Source organism: Macrobrachium nipponense, chromosome 32 (genome assembly GCF_015104395.2).
Source record: "Macrobrachium nipponense isolate FS-2020 chromosome 32, ASM1510439v2, whole genome shotgun sequence".
In the NCBI taxonomy this organism is placed as follows: domain Eukaryota; kingdom Metazoa; phylum Arthropoda; class Malacostraca; order Decapoda; family Palaemonidae; genus Macrobrachium; species Macrobrachium nipponense.
This window is the reverse complement of record NC_061094.1, coordinates 16,887,583-16,907,582: the sequence shown is the minus strand read 5'-3', so window position 1 is coordinate 16,907,582 and position 20,000 is coordinate 16,887,583. Positions and strand designations below refer to the sequence as shown.

Genomic DNA, 20,000 nt, shown 5'->3' with positions numbered 1-20,000 from the left:
TTTAAACTGCCAACTGGATTTTCTTTGACAATGACTGAAAAAACTGAAAACATTTGTAGTATTCTCCTAAATGCGTTTGCTATAAAAAACATTTCCTACAAAATTAATAAATAAATTCTAATATACGTAGTATATCACACAAATATATACACAATATATATATATATATATATATATATATATATATATATTGATATATATATATTGTATATATACATATATATTAATATATATATATATATATATATATATATATATATATATGTATATGTATATATCACACATATCCACATATGAAAAATAAGAGGCGGGGTGTAGGCTTCTTATTTTTCACCAGTGGATATGTGTGATAATTGAATCACGTGCTAAAGTGATATATATAATATATATATATATATATATATATATATATATATATATATATATATATATATATAGTATACGTATATGTAGAATCTACTGGTCGTTTTCACCAGATACATATGTAATTGTAATGGCCAGAATGACCACTTACCTTCTCGAATTCTTTGCGCTTTTTAGGATAAGCTTGTCACTACAAAGCCTTAAGATCCCAAATGCAAGAAATGTGAAGAAATTGTGATGTTCAGTAGCGGGAAACGAACCCGGGTTATTATAATCACAAAGAGGTTCACGTTGCCGACTAAACAATGATCATCATGGATTATAGTATTCTGACCTCCTTTGAACAATTAAAGCCTGCATCCAGAGAATCAGAACGAGGTCAAGCTATCTACTTGGCCTCATGGTCAGGTCAGTAATGTGACCTCGTTTTTATACTTCGGATGCTGTTCCGAATCTTGTCACAGACGTCAGAATTTCTTCATATTCTTCTATTTGAATCTGAGGCTTTATAGTGACAAGCGTTCTTAAAAACGTGATGAATGCGAGATATTAAGAATATTTTCTTATAATGTTTAACTTTTCTATTTTCTACCTGTCATTATCATTTTCTCTCTTTTAATAAAAAAAAAAATTGGAATACAATGTCAATTGATTGAGTGTTGTGATAAAGTAAGGAAAAGACTGCTGGAGACCAGATATAAAGAATCTGAAAATGCAATTTTTGGTTGTTTGTGGATTTTGAGATGATACTAAAGTACAGACGAATAGAACAGAACTGGTTTTTGGCTTGTATCTGAGTAAGCTGGAAATGCTGGTGAGGTGAAGGAAGGGAGACACGTGTTTCTTGTTCGCCCGAAAGGAAGAGGTTAGAAACCTTGCAGGAAGTTTGGGACAGATGATCACTGATTAATAAGGTTTTGTTCGATGATGGTTGGGTAGTCATTAAAAGCAGCAAACATCGTTACACAGTAATGAATGCACCGAACGAATGGGACTAAGAACTCGACGTAAACATCGACTTTAATTACTCTTTAGACGTCAAGAAAATAAGGGATGGGAGAAATTCAGCATCTGTAAGCCTATTGCCTGCAGGCAGGGGTTATGGAAACGAGATGCCGATATTCATACGTTTTTCTTTGCGAAAATCCAGCTAAGGAAGGAAAATCTTTAGAGGATGTGGCTATGAAATTTATACAAGAAATTAAGGAGACCATATAAGATTTTTGCGCGCCCCCCCCCCCACAACCCCCCTCCCCCAACAAAAAAAACTGTCTCTCTTACATTCATTACCTCCTTTCAATTATTTTAAAAAATATGCCACTCCTTTCATCCCCGCTGTTTTAACCTAAAAAAAATGTTGTACTAAAATTTTTTTAAACATTTATGAAATTGCAAATTCGTAAGATAATTGTTGGTTTGCGGAGTATAAATTTTCAAAGCTCAGTCTTGCCATAAAACTTCTAAAACAGACAAAGGAAATAAAATCAGGCCAGTGACGAGGTTTCGTTGAATGAAAGTGTCATATAAGTGAATAAAGAGAAATACTGAGGGCATTAAGATTGAATGCAGTGGATGCCAAGAATATCTGAGAGCAAAACACATATATGTTCCTGTGGACTACATGGACATATGTCAACGCAAATGATAGTGAATACTGATATATCTGTTGTCCCTTTCCTTTAGGAGCTCTCACATCCAGCGAGTGGGATGCTGGCGGAGGCAGACCAGAGGGCCTGAAACCTGATGGTTACCTTCTTCAGATATGGGACCACAAACACCTCATGCTCAAGCTCACGACGTCAGTCTCAGGAAAACATGATGTAAGTTTCTACTTAGTTACTAAACAACTCCTTGATGCAGTGTAAAACATATGTGTTCGTTAGTTTTGCATAAAATAATCTTTCAAGCAGAGAATAACGCTCAAAGAAGTATAACAGGAGTCAGATGGTAATTAAGAGTTAGAAATGGTATGAGGAAAATAACGAAAGTTCCATATGTAGATGAGATAACCCCTGGGAGACATACGTAGTACGTGACAGTATCAGCTGGACTCCTGTGGGCACCAGAAGAGTGGAAGACGCTGACCTACTTTTTTAAGAAATAGGAGTGAGGCTGGAGACGAAAAGATTTGTGGATGATAGAGCAAAGGAGAGACAAATGTAGAATCTCGAAGAGCCCTTTGCGTTCATTCCAGTAGTATCTCTGGAACATTATCAGGTCCAATTTTAGAAAATAAAGCTTTTGTAAGAATATATTAATCAAGGAAACTATAAACTCGATCCACTTATTTCAAAATACGTAAAATGTAAAGATTTTAAGGAGGGTAGTTTACATGGGCGTATTGGAAAGGGGTGAGCCCATCTGGATTGACAAACAAGATCTGTAAATGGAACACCGACCTCAGATGCTAATGAGCGTTACTGAATGTTTGCTGCAATAAAGTAGCATTTCACTCTCAGATCGGGATGGTATTCAAGTATTATTCGTTTTCTGATCACAGTGAGACTGATTTTATTTTTCAACTGGTTTGGTGATTATGTTCCTTATACGTCGACAAACCTGTCTGCCTATTCACATGCATTTGAATATCCTATATGATTTACACGCCAAAGGATTTCCAAAGCAAATACAGACATATATATATATACATTAGTTTTTCTTTCAAGAAGGGAAAGCAGACACTCACAAAAAGATGAATTAAGTGTGTTCTGAAGTGGTTAGCTCATGCGGAGGGTATGGAGGGTAAAAAGAGGGTAAAAAGATTGTATAAGTACCCGTATTCGAGTTCTCGGTATTCGCGGACTCATTTATTTGCGAATATCTCTTTGGACCATATGTATCCATTCATTATTTGCGGGGAAATTCCCGTATTCGCGGTATTTTTCTATGAGAAATATCGACAAATTACTGTATTTTCATGTCAATTTCATGATTAGATGCACTTTTTGTGATAAAAGTATTTAAAAGGCCAGGTATAAGAAATTTTAGTGGATTTTTCTTAAGCGTTTTTATATGGATTCTAAGTATACGCGGATTCTAGCTATTTGCAGGGGGGTCTAGTATGCATCCCCTGCGAATACAGGGGGTCCACTGTAATTAGTTATTGAAAGGAAAGAGGAGAGGAATATCTAGAAAGTGTTCAACTGATGGACGGGGAATGTAAAGGGGTGACTTTAATATCCACGAGGCAACAGTGTGGACAAGAGGGAAAGAAAAGTGTTGTGTGTTTCGACCGGCAGCTGATGGGTGTTATATGAAGCGGCTAGTGAGAGGAAGATTTCTGCGCAGTGGGCTCAGCCCTGATGCAATGTTAACTGTTGCTTGATTTTTCTCTAGAGCCACCCATTACTATTAAAAAATTTAAAAATGGGACATTTCATTAAAACACATCATGTAAACTATAGTTTGAATGACGTAAGGAGAGGAGGAACCCTTCCACTTACCGCCCATGACTAATATAGAAGTCTTAATGTACCTCGTATTTTTGTTATTCACTATGTATATAAAGCCAGATATACTGATATGAAAATAAAATATAAGGTATTGTGCTACGTTTATAGAGATGTTTAATATTCAAGCGCATTTTAAAAATGAAAAAATCTGGTCCAGTATTATTCATATTGAAAATGTCTAATGAATAGAGGGGAAATTATGCTGGTATTAGCAGTTCAGGGTCACCAACCTTCGAAGCTAGAAGAGCGGTTTATTTAGAGAATCATAAAAATGTAGCAGTGTCAGACCCGCAATGATAAAAATGGCCTTAGAAACTATTTATATCTCATTAAAAATCAATAAAATGGATGCTTATACCATGTTCTTAAAATTGAATTAAATCAAATCAAATATTGTCATAAGAGTATTACATAATTTCTTAATTTTAAATGGATATAAAGGCGTTTGTTCAGTGTTTGGAGCCTTAAAAGTGCAGCAGTTTGGGAACCCCTGTGCTAGTTGGTAGACAGCCAGACAAACGCATGTTACAGGAAATAAAAGGAGAAACAATGTTGCACTGCGACTGTAAATCAGACAAATGAACATCAAGACACTGACGTCAGGCGTCAGATGCCCTCTGAAAGGCTGGTATTATTAATTGCCTGCATGACCTTACTGATGCGACTGTGCCTGACCAGTGGGGAGCTTAAAAAGACCTTGGAGTATTTAAAAGGCAAATTAGACTAGCTATCCATAAATGGAAATATATATATAAACGTCACATTAGGAAAAAAAGGAAAAAAAAATCACAACGTTTAAAGCACGAGGAATATAAATTAAATGTCCTGTGAACTGAAAATAGTCCGTCTGGAAAGTAATGAAGAGAAAGCAATATGGGCAGAGGTCTAATGATGCTGATGCCAATGTGTACAATGCTATATACGTCTAGAGAAAAGGTATACAGGTACATATTTTTATGCTTTTGTTTATTTCCTTCTTTGTCTTTTAAAACAGGGCTGTATTGCTAACGTTGGTGGTTTGTCACTGGATACGGCTTACAAAGCGACGCTACAAGGCCTCCACGATGACGGTCGAGTTGGGACAGCTCTTTCCTTTTCTTTGGATGCTGGAGCATTCTATGTTGGTGAGTGTGCAAAGCTGCATTTATCAACTATATAAAAAAAGTAATATCTCGTAAAGAAAAGGCTTCTTATATAGCTTAATAAATAATCTTTCTTTCCAGATACTTGCAACACGATTCGGTTATTAATGATAAGATTTTATGATGATGGCAATACTTGTTCTCTGTCAGTACTCGTAAAATCCTGGTGGTTTTCGTGAAAGTGTCAAGAATTCTCTTTTATTTTCGACAGTCACATTACCCTTGCGTAGAAATGCTTGCCTTAACAACTGCTTTTATTTCCTAGAACTTATTCTTTCCTTTTGTCTTCGTGTTGATCTATTGTAGGGCACTATGAGCATCTTCATGCCGTTTTACAGTTTGACGAATTTTTAAGACAAATGTTCTTATTCAGTATACAATAAAAAAAAACAAAAACTTTGGACCGGATTAAAATCATCCTACGCCAAAGACAAGTTCGGGACATTAGTTGCAATCCCGACCAGTGTTTAAGGGGGCAGCGGGTAGATTGGGAAGGCGTTCATACGTCCTCGTCTTCTGTAAGTGGTGGGAGGTAAGGAGGAAGGAGCGTTTATTAGCCATTAATAGCATAGAGGAGTTTTCTTTTTTTCCAGTGAAGTAATTACCCTCGATTTAAATCCGCGCCGGTTCAGGCCAGTAGGAGAGGGTCACGGAGGGAGAGAAAAGAAAAGTTAACCATCTTCCTGTCCCGTAGTAGACATTAATTCCCACCTTCATTTAAGTCCAACAATGGTCCTGAAAGATATTGTGGTGGGGAAAGAGTTTAGAGCGGATAGTTTCGTTGCCCTTGGAGAGAATTAAAAAAACGCGCGCTGTTTATTTATTTAGGATACAGTTGTTGTCATTGTTAGAATTATTGGGTATGTACTCATTTTGTGTAAAACTCTCACAGACACTTTCTAGTATAGCTTGTTAATTAAAGCAAAGACAGAGACTGCTGCAAGAAGGGACGATAATGATTTACATTTTAAAGTAAAAATCTTCATACTCATGTGACGATATAACAGAGAGAGAGAGAGAGAGAGAGAGAGAGAGAGAGAGAGAGAGACTTACATTTTGACTATAAGATCTTAATAGTGTACTTACTTTATAATAGTACTTACACTTATTGCTAGAAGACCAAGTGTAAGAAAGGCAGGGTTTGAGTTCAAGTAACTCAAAGTAAGCGTTAACGGCTTCCAAACTAAAAGAGCCTCCGACAAACGAATGGGGTGTTTATGCATTTAGTTATCTGTTCTGAAATTATGCGGCTTTGCTCAACTCATTGATTTCAACCCATATAACTTCAATGTCTATTTATTTTATTATTTATTTGCAAGTGACGCTGAACATCCATTTTAAAATTTAATCTTTTTTCCGGTGCTGCCCATACAGACTATGAATTAGTGCTTGAGCTTAGTGAGGGAACTGGGGGCTTCGTTCGAAAAATTCTGAAAGGGTCTTCAGTGAGATTGTTCTCTCAAGACACGGAGAGATAAATTTTCCTTTGCAATCCAACAAAAGAAAATGTCTAGAAAAAATATTATTAAAAACGGCGGCAGGATAGAAACTATAAGAAGAAAACGGATGATATATTATAAAATGATCGTTCAGGGTAAAAGGATAGGAAAAAATTTCAGACATTAATAGGATTAATGCTTCGTCTATTGCACGTATAAAAATGAAACTGATTGCGAAAGCAAAATACTTAATATTATTCTTGCTTTCACCATCGCCTAAAAAAAACTTTATGCATCAACCAGGTATTCATTTTGAACATCAAAGCCACGTTTCATAAGAAGCAATGGATGTGAATTTGTATTAATAATGCTTAATCGTGAGCACCGAAATTGTTCAGTGCGCGATTCCACTAAATGTGAGTGCTGATACGGACTAGAAAAAAGGCAAACTCTTTAACAGTCTCTCTGCATAAAGTCAAAGTTATTCAACGAATTAACGGCACTGTTCGCCAACGGTGCTTCAGTCGCCCAACCCAACTAGTTTGATCTTCAAACCTTTTCTCTTTTTCGCTCCAGTACGAACATCGTATCTCCAGCTCTTTCTCCTTAGTGTCTTCATTATCCTAATAGAGAGCAAAATTAGCTGCTCTGAATAATTAACGACTAACGAGGCAATTCTCCATCATTACGTAATTAGTTCGCCGTATCGTTTTTGGTTTTTATGACCTGCTACTCAGGAATTGTGCCTGCGTTACTGATATTCTCTAAATACTATTCATTGGCCTAGTTATGGAAATTATATAATGCTTTTAGTCTGTACAGACTAAGCGTTGCATACTCCAGCGACAACTGAAACAATCTTTAAAATAATGTTACTTCTTCAATTAGGTAATTTTAGCCACTTGACTTAACTAACCGGAGACTGAAGTTGTACCCACAAAATAGATAGTAAACGGCCTTTTGCGGCAAAGTAAAAGATAGCATAGAAAAAAAGAACAGGTCCTTGTTTCAGTCCTGTCGAGGAGAGGAACAAATGAGTCGACTTGGTGTAAGAATTTGTAAATGGATAAGTATAAAAGGCTAGTAGCCAGTCGAGACTTCTACAACAGTTTCTATAATGGTGAACTAAATTAGCTGGTTAAGGGGCGTAAAAGGCAGCCAAATGAATAATCAATATATCCAATGGTATAGGATGACACCCATCCTTACTGAGCTTCATAAGCTACATAAAAAAAATGAGCACAGAATGTGTTTTGACTTACATCATATTGAAGGATATCGAACCAGGATATGACACAGGCCTCTACCAGACACAACACGGAACTAGAGCTAAACGTATGATCATATACAGAACAATATAAATTAACAGAGCGAAGATAAAACGCAGCTGCTACTGCAAACATCTAAGAATACACCGCATCCGGATATTTCAGACATTGCCCCTTCAACTAAAATAACGAGAAACTTTTAAGAAACATGATAGATAAAGTCAACAGAAAATTTGGGAACTGAAACAAAAAGCAAATTACAGCGCTAAATCAATACACATTATTTTCATACGTATATTTCCCCTTCAAGGTACTAGTTGAACGGGAACTCAGCACCCTAAAGACTAATACAGGACCAAATTCCATTTTCATAACATTGAAACTGACATTTGTAAGCAAAATGGGCGAAGAATTTGATAGAAACTGGCCAAAGATGACACTGAGCTTCACCCAATTGTATCTTATCGCCATTCAAAATAATTCTAAAAAATTTATAGATAAAAAAAATATTGAAGATTGAGTGCAAATAGCAGACAACAGCCTCAGGCAAAGGTGAAATCGTTTTTTCCCATTGGAGATGGATTAAGGATGAGAGGAGCAGATAACCACAAAGAGGCAAATGTTTCAAAGTCATCTTAGGCGGATTTATAAGGATTAGGTAGTGTTATCAATTATTTCATAAGCAGAAGGAATAAAGAAAAGCGAGAAGCCTGGCTAATAGGAACCTCTAACGCCATGCTAGGTTAAAACCTCAGAAATGTCTGAAAAAAAATCCAAACCCCGCAAAAAATGTTTGAGGAATCATTTGTAAATAAAGGAACTTAGTAGATATTTCTTTGAGCCTCTTAATTAGGACTGTGGTAAGGAGGGCAGAAGCTAAAATTGTGTATCTAAACATTCAAATACGAAACTTTGTCTAGTCCTGCTAACGTCTGATAAACTGTTTTTCCATGCCCAGTTGTGACCAGGGTATCGGAGAATGGTGGATTCTTGGCGTGTCAAAATTAAATTCAAAATAGTACTACAGAGGTATTCCTGTTTATACGAGTATGGAATCTGTTAACCCCCAGAATACTTTAGAAAGGGTATCTAAGGGTCGAAGCGGGAAAAAATTTGTCCAACCAAATAATATACTTTCATCAATGTGTTCTGATAGGTCCTTAGTATTAGCCCCTCCCCAAACCCCCCCCCAAAATAACGTCGGGGATCCCTAGCAAAATTTTAGGGGGGCAAACCCCGCCAAAATAAAAATTTTTTTTTTACATTTTCGCGTTTATGCTCCTAAACTATGCCTTTTATCGAGAATATTATTAAAAAAAATTAAAGTAGCTAAAATTACCTGTCTAATGATATATAATGATGTATACTTTGCTTTGTTAGTACGTATAGTACCTATGATTCAACAAAGGTTATTTTAAAACCCTGAAAATGCATTTATTTAAGAATTTTGACTTTAAACTTTTTAAATAGGCATTTTCTAAAAACAGCCTCACTGCACTAATAATATAAAACATTGCCCATAAATTGTCTGTAAAATAGTGGTACAATAACGTATATTTCACTCAATTTGTGAAGGCGGTACTGCGCGGTTTTGAAAAATGTTCCCAATGAGGTTCCATTAGTGCGCTACTTTTGCTTTCGCTATATGAGCTAATCAAAACGTTTTTGCGCACTTGAAATAACAATTCATATGAATACAATGACAGTTATTTTGACCACAGCGAATTCTTAGATTAGAAATCGTCTCATTTGCTACGGTCCGACTGACTCGGCCGTAAACGTTTTTTTCAAAGGCTTGAAAATTAAAATTGCATTCTGACTAAAAACAACTTTTTTCTTCGTAGATGAATAAATTGTATACGCAATGGTGTATACAAATGTATATTGTACCCGATTAGTTTGGCGCTGTAATCTATATCTGCTGAACTTCGGAAGAAGGTTGGCATAAGAAACTGAAACTCTGGTAGCTTTCAGCAATATGTGCAAAACCGTGCATTTTCAGAGTTTCATATGTAACATTCTTCCGAATTTCACCAGATTATATAATGCATAGCCTGCTAATCGGATACAATATGAATTTATATACACCACTGCGTATACAATTTGTTCATCTACGAAGAAAAGAGTTGTATTTCGTCAAAATTCATTTTTAATTTTTAAGCCTTTGAAAAAAACGTTACGGCCGGGCCAGATCGGGCGGGCCATAGCAAATGAGACGATTTCTAATATAAGAATTCGCTATGATATAAATGACTATCATCTTATTCATATGAACTGTTATTCCAAGTAAGGAAAACGTTTTGATTTATCTCATATATCAAACGTGAAAGTAACGCACTTACGGAACTTCATTGGGAACATTTTCAAAACCCCGCATTATCACCTTCACAAATTGAGTGAAATATACACTATTATACACCATTATGAAGACAATTTATGGACAATGTTATATAGTAATAGTGCAGCGAAGATGCTATTAAAAAGTTGAAAGACAAAATTCGGAAATAAATGCATTTTCAGGATTTTAACATCAACCTTTGTCGAATCATAGGTACTATACTAACAAAGCAAAGTATACTTCATTATATATCACTAAACAGGTAATTTTATCTACTTTAATTTCTTATATGATGATCACTTTTGCATAATGTCTTTTGAACCACTATTCAGATTTTTGTACAAGTATCTAATTGTAAAATTTTATCTCCTGTTATTCTTTTATAGTATTTCTACTTAAGTTGAAGGTCATCTTACTTGTTTTCTGATAAATCACATGATATTTTCTTTGGTTTATTTATGCTATCCATGACTGCCAAGACATTTTTCCCTCGGGCAAGACATGGGTCCTTATTCGGCCTCAGTTCCTCAGTCACCCTTTGCACACCACCCATTCACCTTGTCGCTTACAAACTACTTTGTTGTTGTTTTGGTCTTGTTGGGGGTAGGAAAGGTCTAGGAGAGACTAAAAAGGTCTGAAAAAGGTGTTTTGCGTCGAGGTAAAGATACAGGAAGTTCAGGATAGGATTTTTATGGTTTATTTATTGCAATGAAACTGTAAAAAATAAATAATGTGCATGTTAAACAGTAGAGTAAAATTATTTCTAATAAATATAGTGAATTATTTTTATTTTCGTTGGTGAAACAAGGCTCTATTTGTCCATATATTCTACCACGTTTTAATTTATGTCAAAAGTTCGGAATATAATGTTTACATTTTATGCTTGAGGGGAAAATCTTGCACGTGTCCCGAGCAAGCTGGAGGTCGGATCACACCTAGTTCGTTAGTCCTTCAAACCTTTGAAGAGCACCCTCGTCTTGCCTGTTAACTCCTATGTAATTCAGGGCGTCTTACTTTCACTTTGTCTAGCCACTACGGATGCAACATTTTAGATGCCTCTGATAGTTGACAGAAATGTTTTCCTACTGTTTAAGTCTGTATGCTAGGATAGATCCACATGAACTTTTAGATTCTTTTTTAAATCTTCGCTAAAAGCGTTTTTTTGTGTAGAAAGCCCCGTCCACACGGTCGAGCTTTGCCAGACGAACTTTGCTTGATGTGACGTCAGAAACGGGAAAAGTCAGAACCTTATCTGCTGTTTCTCCGCTTCTGACGTCACATCGAGCAGAGTTCGTGAAACAAAGGTCGACCGTGTGCACGGGCCTTAAGGCTTATATACATTTACTTTTCTGTACCTAGTTGATATTTACATTCATCGTGAAAAATCTGAGCTAAAATGAGATTAAAGCCACTTGTAGAGCCACTATAGGCTCTACTCCCTATTGACAAAGGTACCGAGTCTACAAAACCCTTCCCTTAACACTCATCTTCTTGATTTAGAAACAACTTTCATTTACACTCTGTTCCACTAGGACTACTCATTACTTCTTCGTTTTCTGTTTAGTATCTACTGTGCATTCAAAATTTCAGCCTCAATGATGCAATAATATACCTGATTTTCAGCTGGGGGTGGCATGACCACAGACGGTGTGTCTGAATGCTACTCCGGTCTGCAAGTCAAATGCCCAACGTCAGACCGCTGTGTTTCACCTTACTGGATTTGTGATGGTGCACCAGATTGTCCAAGTAAGTTTCATCTTTACACGTCTTTCGACAAAATAAGTAAACAAATAAAAAAATAAAAGAAACCGAAATAAATGAAATAAAATAAAATGAAAATAACGCGCATGCTGTGAAGTGGGACCCAACTGTCATTTTAGTTTTAACTTTGATCCAGTAACAAAAGAATTAATGCAAAAAAAGTAAAGAGTGAAAGTGTGTTTCCAGGACAGAGAAAGGATTTTTAGAGTGAAACCTTCATCGAAATGAAACTCTGGAGGATCCTGGCAACAAGTGTAAGAAGAAAAAATGGGAAAAATCAAATTTGGTAGTCACGCTAGGAAAATGCCACCTGTATGTGGTACGGCCGGACGGTAAAAGGTAGCAATGGTTGATGAATGTAGGCATTATGGAGTAATTGCTAAAGGTGATAATGAAATGAAAATGGGGAAAAATGAACAAAATTCTTTCCTAAAGCAGTTTGGGGTCACTCGCTGAAGAGGATTGGTAAGTTTCCGTAAGTGCACACACCAATTTTTTGGGACAAAGAAATATTTTTTCTCAAGGATTCATTGGTGGTTCGAATGATTTTGGTCTTTATTTCTTTCAGAGCCCTTAGTTTCCATGTTTTCTTACTCCCCTTCCCGTTCATCAGTTTAACCCCCTGGATTTTCAGCAAAAAATTAAAAGGAAATCACTAAAGAAATGGAAATATGCGAGATTTGAGCATTTCAACGGGGATACATCCCAGTCTAATGAGAACAATGATGCAATAACTCTCTTCTATTCTGAAGCATTTCAGTCAATAAAAATGTTGTTTTTAGAAGACCCATAACATACACACGAAATACATGATCTTTACCACATTTCATACTATTTTGATTAAAATGCGCTTCATACTTCATACTTGATGGCTTTTATTAACATAATTTTCTAAAATTCGATTTCGCGACTTCTTTTCTCAGCAATATGTCGATAAGAGAGGCCCATGAAACTCACCTTAAACACTCTTAGAGGTTCTCTTCGACTGGCACTGGAATCAGTCCGGGAAGTCTCAAAGCAATGACATGCCAGTACAAAGGGCAGACCAAAGTGGATGACAAAGTTCACCTTACAATTATGCAGCAGGTAAGCTGAAAATAAAATGATCTGTTACATCGATGAACTAGATCGCAGCCAAGCAAAGAAAATATTCAGTTTCTATAACATATGCATAATACCAAGCTATCTGGTTAATAAAGGAACATATGCATAATTTTCCAAGCTATCTGGTTGATAAAGGAAACATCAGATGAAACAGGAAAGAGAGTCAAGTAGGCAGCTATACGCACGATCTGAAATGTACTCCTTGACTAAATGTCAATACAAGGTCAGTGCCAGAGGTTATTGCTTAAAGGACCGAAGGCAGAAGCTAAGCAGGTATACAAAAGAAATTGTTAATGTAGCATCTAAAAGGAAATTTATCACTCGGTTACATGAGCCAAAAGTACATAGGTTTAGCCTAAGCCCCAAGATTTCATTTTGTACAGAATAATAGGCAGGCCTATCTCGGTGAGAAAAAGAAAAAGAAGAAGAAAAAAGACTTAGTATAGAAAGGTAAACAGCTATGAACATACTCATTATATGGCTATCCTGGACGAGTACAAAAGGGACTGCAAGTAGAGTAAGCCTCTTCCACACGAGGGGGAAAGACACGACAGGCGCTCGGATTTGCCCGTAATTCTCTCACTTTTTAACAGTGTTACCAGATCAAACCGTCCAAGGGAGGCAATAGGCTCAGGCAGGCGAACCTATGACTTGGGCCACACACGGGATCGCCATACAACTACAAAATTGGTAACAGTGTCTGACCGCCGTGCATTTGCCCCTCGCGTGGAAGGGCCTTAAGTCTCACTTGAATGGCAGACACCATTTTAGAAAAGTGTGCATGAAGCCTACTCAGATGATCAAATAAGAAGCATGCATTAACCGAAGGTCGAAAAAATCTACTTGATTCATATGTGTTGCTTAAATTTACTGGAACCCAATATCATTTGCTTTGAAAAAATAAGATGTAGATGAAATAGCGAGTCTTCAGCATGTATAATGGAAATAGAAATAATGAAGAAGGCTGCAAGACATTCATACGGACCTAGCGTACCATAAAACATGAATATTTTCTTTAAGGACTAAAATTCTTTGAAATATACGTATTATTTTTTTCATTCTGGTTTATTTTCTATTTTCTAATATTGTACGTAGATTTAAATATAGTTTAGGAAATTAATTCGTCAACCAAAATAACATTATATGTATTAAAGTGGAATATTGGGTGCATTTTTCATGCTAATTACTACTGCTTTATCCCTGAAAATTCGTGTTTTTTGAGTTTCCTCTAAATGCTAATTTCCAGTAGAGCTTTCTTTATTCTTTTTAGTACATGTTACATATTGATCAGGAATTTGTGGAAAGGTTTTGCTGGGAATTGCTTAATTAAATGACAATACTTATTTCAAATAGTATTTTAATAATTAAGATAAAAAGGTTTAATACTAAAATTAAAAATATGATAGAAATACTCAAGAGAACTGAGGTACTCTAATTATCGTTTTATCGTCTTTCTTTTAAGATGGAGAAGATGAGATTGGATGTGACAAATCTCCATGTGACGGGTTTCGCTGCTGGGATAATGTGTGCATTCCAAGTGCTTGGCGATGTGATGGTCATCGTGATTGCAAAGGTCAGTAAAGTTTTGACTGTGAACAACATTTCTTTACAGGGACATCTGCTTCACCTTTATTACTACTACCAAGACCATAGTATTGTTTCATTTTTATGCTTTCCAAATATAAACTACGTATTATGAAAAGTAAATAAATAACTTATTTTTTTTTGCAGATTTTATGCATGTGTAAACAAAAAAAATTCTCAATTGTCATTTTGTGAATTTACGGTGCAGTGGTAAATTTCTGAGTAAAAGATTCATACAAGGCATGTTGTTGCATTCTGTAGATCTCATAAGGTAAAAAGCTGCTCCCTTTAAAAAAGGATTTTCACCCTTTGGTGTCTACGTTATCATGCAACAGACTTAGCTCCAAGACTCATGTGGTCTGGCATAACTCTCATCCCTGGGGTTGCTCTATTCCTTAAGAATCAGGAAGGATATTTAAAATCACTTGCAAGGCCAAAGCACAAGAGACCTGTCAAGGTAAGACTACAATGGATTGGCAAAACAGAGGCAAAAGAACTTCAGAATGAGATGACTGGAAACACTGGCACTGCGAGGAAAATTATTTTTAAGACCACTTCAAATTACCTAGACAGTTTTGAAGTGGCAACTGGTTATTATCTTTAAAAAAATATTTCAACTAAACGGGAAACAATTTTTATATGTCAATGATGAAAAATCTTTTACATGTTTACAGTAGCAGCTCTAGATATTCTTTAATAAAAAAAATGATCTTCCTCGTGATCCCAAGATAACCTTAGCTTTAATTAGAATCAAAAGGGCGCCATGGAAAATTTCACTGTCACAGGTCACTGTTTCCACAGCACTTCCATACAAAAAAAATCTCCAATTTATGCCAAAGCTGAGGGTATCTATTCCCATCATCCTTAGATTCAGATGGGGTGAAACACAGTATGGATCCTTTACTCAAACCCCACATCCAGAAATAATTCATCTGGTAGATAAGCTGCCTTAGGTAATTGGCTACATTTTTTTATCTTTGCAGTTGTAGTGAGATGAAGGAGTGAAATCCTCAAACATGCATCTTCAGCACTAAAGGCATAAAGATGTTCCAAAATTCAAACATGGGGCTACAGCGATGCTTTTGGGATTTAAGATGGGCAGCCTTGGAAGGAGTGAAACAGGACTTCATTCATAATTCATATACTCCCTTAACTAGTTATAAGTAATAAACAATGTTTTGACCTGAAGAACTTACGAAAGCTACAATAACATAAAGAGTTCAGGAATTTTCAGCAAACCTCATATATATATATATATATATATATATGATGAAAATAAAGGTTCCTTGAACTCTAACTGGTATGGCCTTTAGCCAGAAATCACAAGAGAGGAGAAACATTCAAGATCAAAACAGCACTACAAAAGCTCATCCACACCAGTTTCCCCTTTTAGAACACTGGAGTCTGTTACCTTCGTCAGTTATCTCACTGAGAAAAAACAATGATGCTTCTTAGCACTCTTTTCTTAAGCACTGTCTATCTAAGGCTCTTCAGGCATATTTATTGTGTATAACACTTTGCTGGTGATTAGTCCAAACCCTTATACTATCAAAGAATTTCCCCCAATACCAACAAGACGATTCATACGAATTGGTGGTCTCTGTCACAAACCCACCTGTGGATGCTTCATACGAGAAAGAAAAGAGGTTATCTTCAGCCTATTGATTTGAATATTTAGACATCCTACAAGTAAGCATGGTTTTTTCAAGTGCCCAACTTCCATTGCCAGTAGCTAAGCCTTTTTGAACTATGTACCTAGGTTTTCCTTTTGGCTGAGAGGCATACAGTTATCATGCTCTACACCTAGACCTGAATTCCCAAGGTGACTAGGAAAACTTTAATGAATTAGCCGAAAACACTCGCTTAACTTCATGCCTGGTTATATGAGCAGACTAAATGAAAATATGCACCCTTGATCATATAAGCTCAACACTTCACTCCCAAACCCAAGCTTAACCAGCAAATTCGGCAGCCAATCACAGAGCACACTCACTGTTGTTGGCTTGTGTATCACCAGAATTATCTGACTCACCTTGCCCAGGTCCCCACTGGGCCTAATATTTAGGTCTGTAAACTCCATCAAAAGCAAATATGATCTCAACAGAAAAAGTGTATTCAAAGCATCCTGAGCTTACATTAACCGTTACACTGGTGACCCCTTGGAGCAACCAGGTAGATAAGCCTGGCTCTTGGCTATGCCTTACCTAACAACAACCAGTTCCCAATGGATTTGGGCACTTAGCACTAGCTCACTTCTCTTCAATGCTCTCAGTTTTGTTTGTTTGTTTGTATGGCATTTTTACGTTGCATGGAACCAGTGGTTACTCAGCAATGGGACCAAGGGTTTTATGAGACTTCCGAAACACGTCGAGAATGAACTTCTATCACCAGAAATACACATCTCTGACGCCTCAATGGAATCGAACTCACGGCCACCGAGATGGTAGTCTAAGACCAAACCGACCGCGCCACGGAAGCGCTATCAAAGCTCTCAGTTAACCTTCACTCAGTGGACAAAATACTTGCACTAAACCTCTGATGACTAACATATTAATTATGGCCATGCCTAGCACAAAAATAAAAGCATTAATGGCCCGAATAGTGCTTTCAAGCTTTACATAGCTCTTGAGAGTGAACACTAAAAATGTTTGTTTCTGTAACATAGTACGTAGATACAAACCTCAGTTCTCATACCAAACCCTGGTGATTAACGGACTAAATACTTCCCAGTCTACTGCTTTTGGACAGTTACTTGAAGGTTAAAGCATACACAAGATGCAGTTGGATGAGGTTTCAAAAGTAAGTACAGGAAACCTCCATCTGACGACCTCGATGACAGGGCCATCAGTTTGGTTTCAGAGAGCTGAGGTACAATTCCAACTTCAAAATGTCTCTAGTGCTACAAAAATACAGACTACGACACTACATCTTCGAGGCAATTCCAGCCCCTACCGTCTCCTACATCACAAGCTGACTGGATAAAAAGGGGGAGAGATCTGCCAACAAATTAATTTTATTATTATTATCTTTATTATTATTATTATTATTATTATCATTAAAATAGTTTAACCAGATCACTCAGCTGATTAACAGCTCTCATAAGGATGGGCCGAAGGATTAAAATGAAATGGAGTAACAGACCAGTTTTAAACCATATGCTAAGCGCTGAGACTAAATGATGAATGAAATGAAGTTTTACAAATAAATATTAGTGTTAAATACATGTACTCAAGTTTCCACCTGCAGAATAAAAAAGTAAATAAATATACTGAGTAGTGAAAAAAAAATCAAAATCATTTAGCATTTTTAAATTCGGATTTTCAGAGAGAGAGAGAGAGAGGAGAGAGAGGAGAGAGAGAGAGAGCGAGAGAGAGAGAGAGAGAGATGGAGAGAATGGTGGGCATGGATAGTTAGTGAGTGAATTGCTTGTTGGTGGGAGCTTGGGTTTGTCTGCGGACTCAGTTGCAGAGCCTTGAGAGAGTCAGTGAAGGCAGTCAGAATGAGAAGCAGTCAGGTAGTGAGGATATTCAGTAATTGACTTCTGTGGTGCTTGTTTGGTGTTTTTCTGTTTGTGAGTAGGTGTATAGTTTTGGTGTTTGTTTGGTATGGTTTTTTGTTTTTTTGTGAGTTGGTGTGTAGTCTTGGTGCTATGTTTGGTGTTTTTTCGTGTTGGATGAGAAGTTTGTTTGTGACAGTGTTGGTGTTGTTGCATTTGTTGGTGTTGCACTTTTGGTTGCTCCTGGAGTTTTTTTCGATGGCCATACTGCGTTGAAAGTACAGCTTATCGCTCTGATTGAGCGCAAGTTTTTCTGGTAAGTAAATGTGTTTGAGATTGTGTTTTTTGCCTTGCTGAACCAGGTGTCCTGTTGGTAATTAAAGTAAAGTAAAGGGGACAGTGTTGCTGGGGAAAATTTGTAAGCCAGGAGTGGTTAACGTAAATGTGGGGAGGTTTTGTTTGCTTTTGTTTTTTAGCTTATGATCCCGTCACATAATATTTTTGGCGCCTGGAAACACGGACTACTGGTGTGGCTGTAATAGGACGGCTGGGACAGCAAGTATGGTGTAACTACTGAAGAAGTAAAAATGAAAAGGTTGGATTAGATTGAGAGACTTAGGAAGGAACTTCGGTTGGCGAGGAAAGCTAAGAAGGAAGTGGAAGTGAAGAATGAAGTTTATGATCGAATTTGAGAAGCATAAGAGGGAGGTGGAAGAGTTGAGAGGGATGATGAGAAATGCGGAGGAGGGAATGAAAGAAGAAGTGAAAGAGGCGGAACAGCGGATGATTGACCATGATGGATGAGAAGTTCGGGATTGTGATGAATGACTGGGCAAGAGATGGATGAAGGGACTTATTGGAGAGGGAGCTGTCGGAGGTAGGCTTCCTGGGCCTTGTGACGAGCCAGGAGTGGTGAATCAAGTGAAAGAGATGTGACAAACTTTCCTTTGGTAAACAAGTAAAGATATCTTCAGGGAACTGAATGATAACTGTTGCCTACTAGGTAGTTATTTGTTCAATTGGACAGAAAATAAGTTATATTAATTGACCAGGTCAGGATTAGCCCACAGTCACACTGGAAGGTCAAAAGATCTATATAAAAGCAGTGGGTAATGAAAATAATTAAGCCATTACATATGTCTACAGCAGGGTTTTGAAGCTATTTGTATTACTAGAGCAGATTTTTACAAATAAAAACCATTCTAATTATTTTTACCTATAAATGTTGTGAAACCTTCCTATGATTTATCAATTGTCTATTAAAGTATGTCTGTCAAAGCATGCATTATGACACATCTTAAATTGTTCATAAACTACTGTTTGAACACGAACTGACAGCTGTTTTGACAAACACTTTGCATTGAGGCTTATACAGAAATAAGAGATGCACCCACGTCAACAAGAACTTAAGGAATGATATTAAACACCAACATTGCATACCTGACATCTAAATTCACAAGGATGACAAAACCATTCCCTTTGTACTTATTCCAACTGAAGAATACCAGAAGGAAATGTTATTGTATTCTTAAGGATGAGTTTAATTTCAGTAACTCAAAAGAAATCCACAAGATCATTCAACACCAAGAATCTTGGGAGATTTCAAACCTAACCACATTAACTGCAAAGTCAGAACTTTCGTAAATGGTAACCTTTTCCAGCCTACAATCAGTCAAAACCATTTGCCAAATTGCTTGGTTGTATCCTTACTTCTTAAGTCCCCTTTAGACATTATCTAATTTTTTCAGGCAAATTCGAGCTGGCCATTTGGAGGGCCTCCTTATACATAATACAGAACAGAGTATAGAGACTCAGCCATACTCACTTTTAATCTATAGGTCTGCCTTTGAATATCTTTTGGAAATCTGCACTAAATAGGTACTATCCTGTTTGTACTAAAATTAATCTCCTTTCTCTTCAGGAAGATGGCATGGCTATTGTTTCCACCCTCGGAGCCCTAATTTCAACACTATATGAAATTATTTTATTATTACCTTAATTACCTTGTACAGTACTGTTATTGTGACCTCTTGACCTTCCATATGGTTGCGGG

The 20,000-nt window shown here is 36.7% G+C and overlaps 1 protein-coding gene across 1 annotated transcript in view; it reads left to right on the top strand.

The window, feature by feature from the left end:
• The window catches only part of LOC135207377 (uncharacterized), a 65,711-nt gene that overhangs the window by 37,384 nt on the left and 8,327 nt on the right, over positions 1-20,000 (top strand). The window contains exons 6-10 of the mRNA XM_064239107.1: positions 2,047-2,183; positions 4,810-4,939; positions 11,626-11,748; positions 14,330-14,440; positions 14,787-14,908. Of these exons, the coding sequence (XP_064095177.1) occupies positions 2,047-2,183; positions 4,810-4,939; positions 11,626-11,748; positions 14,330-14,440; positions 14,787-14,908 (623 nt within the window). The remainder of the gene's footprint in view (positions 1-2,046; positions 2,184-4,809; positions 4,940-11,625; positions 11,749-14,329; positions 14,441-14,786; positions 14,909-20,000) is intronic.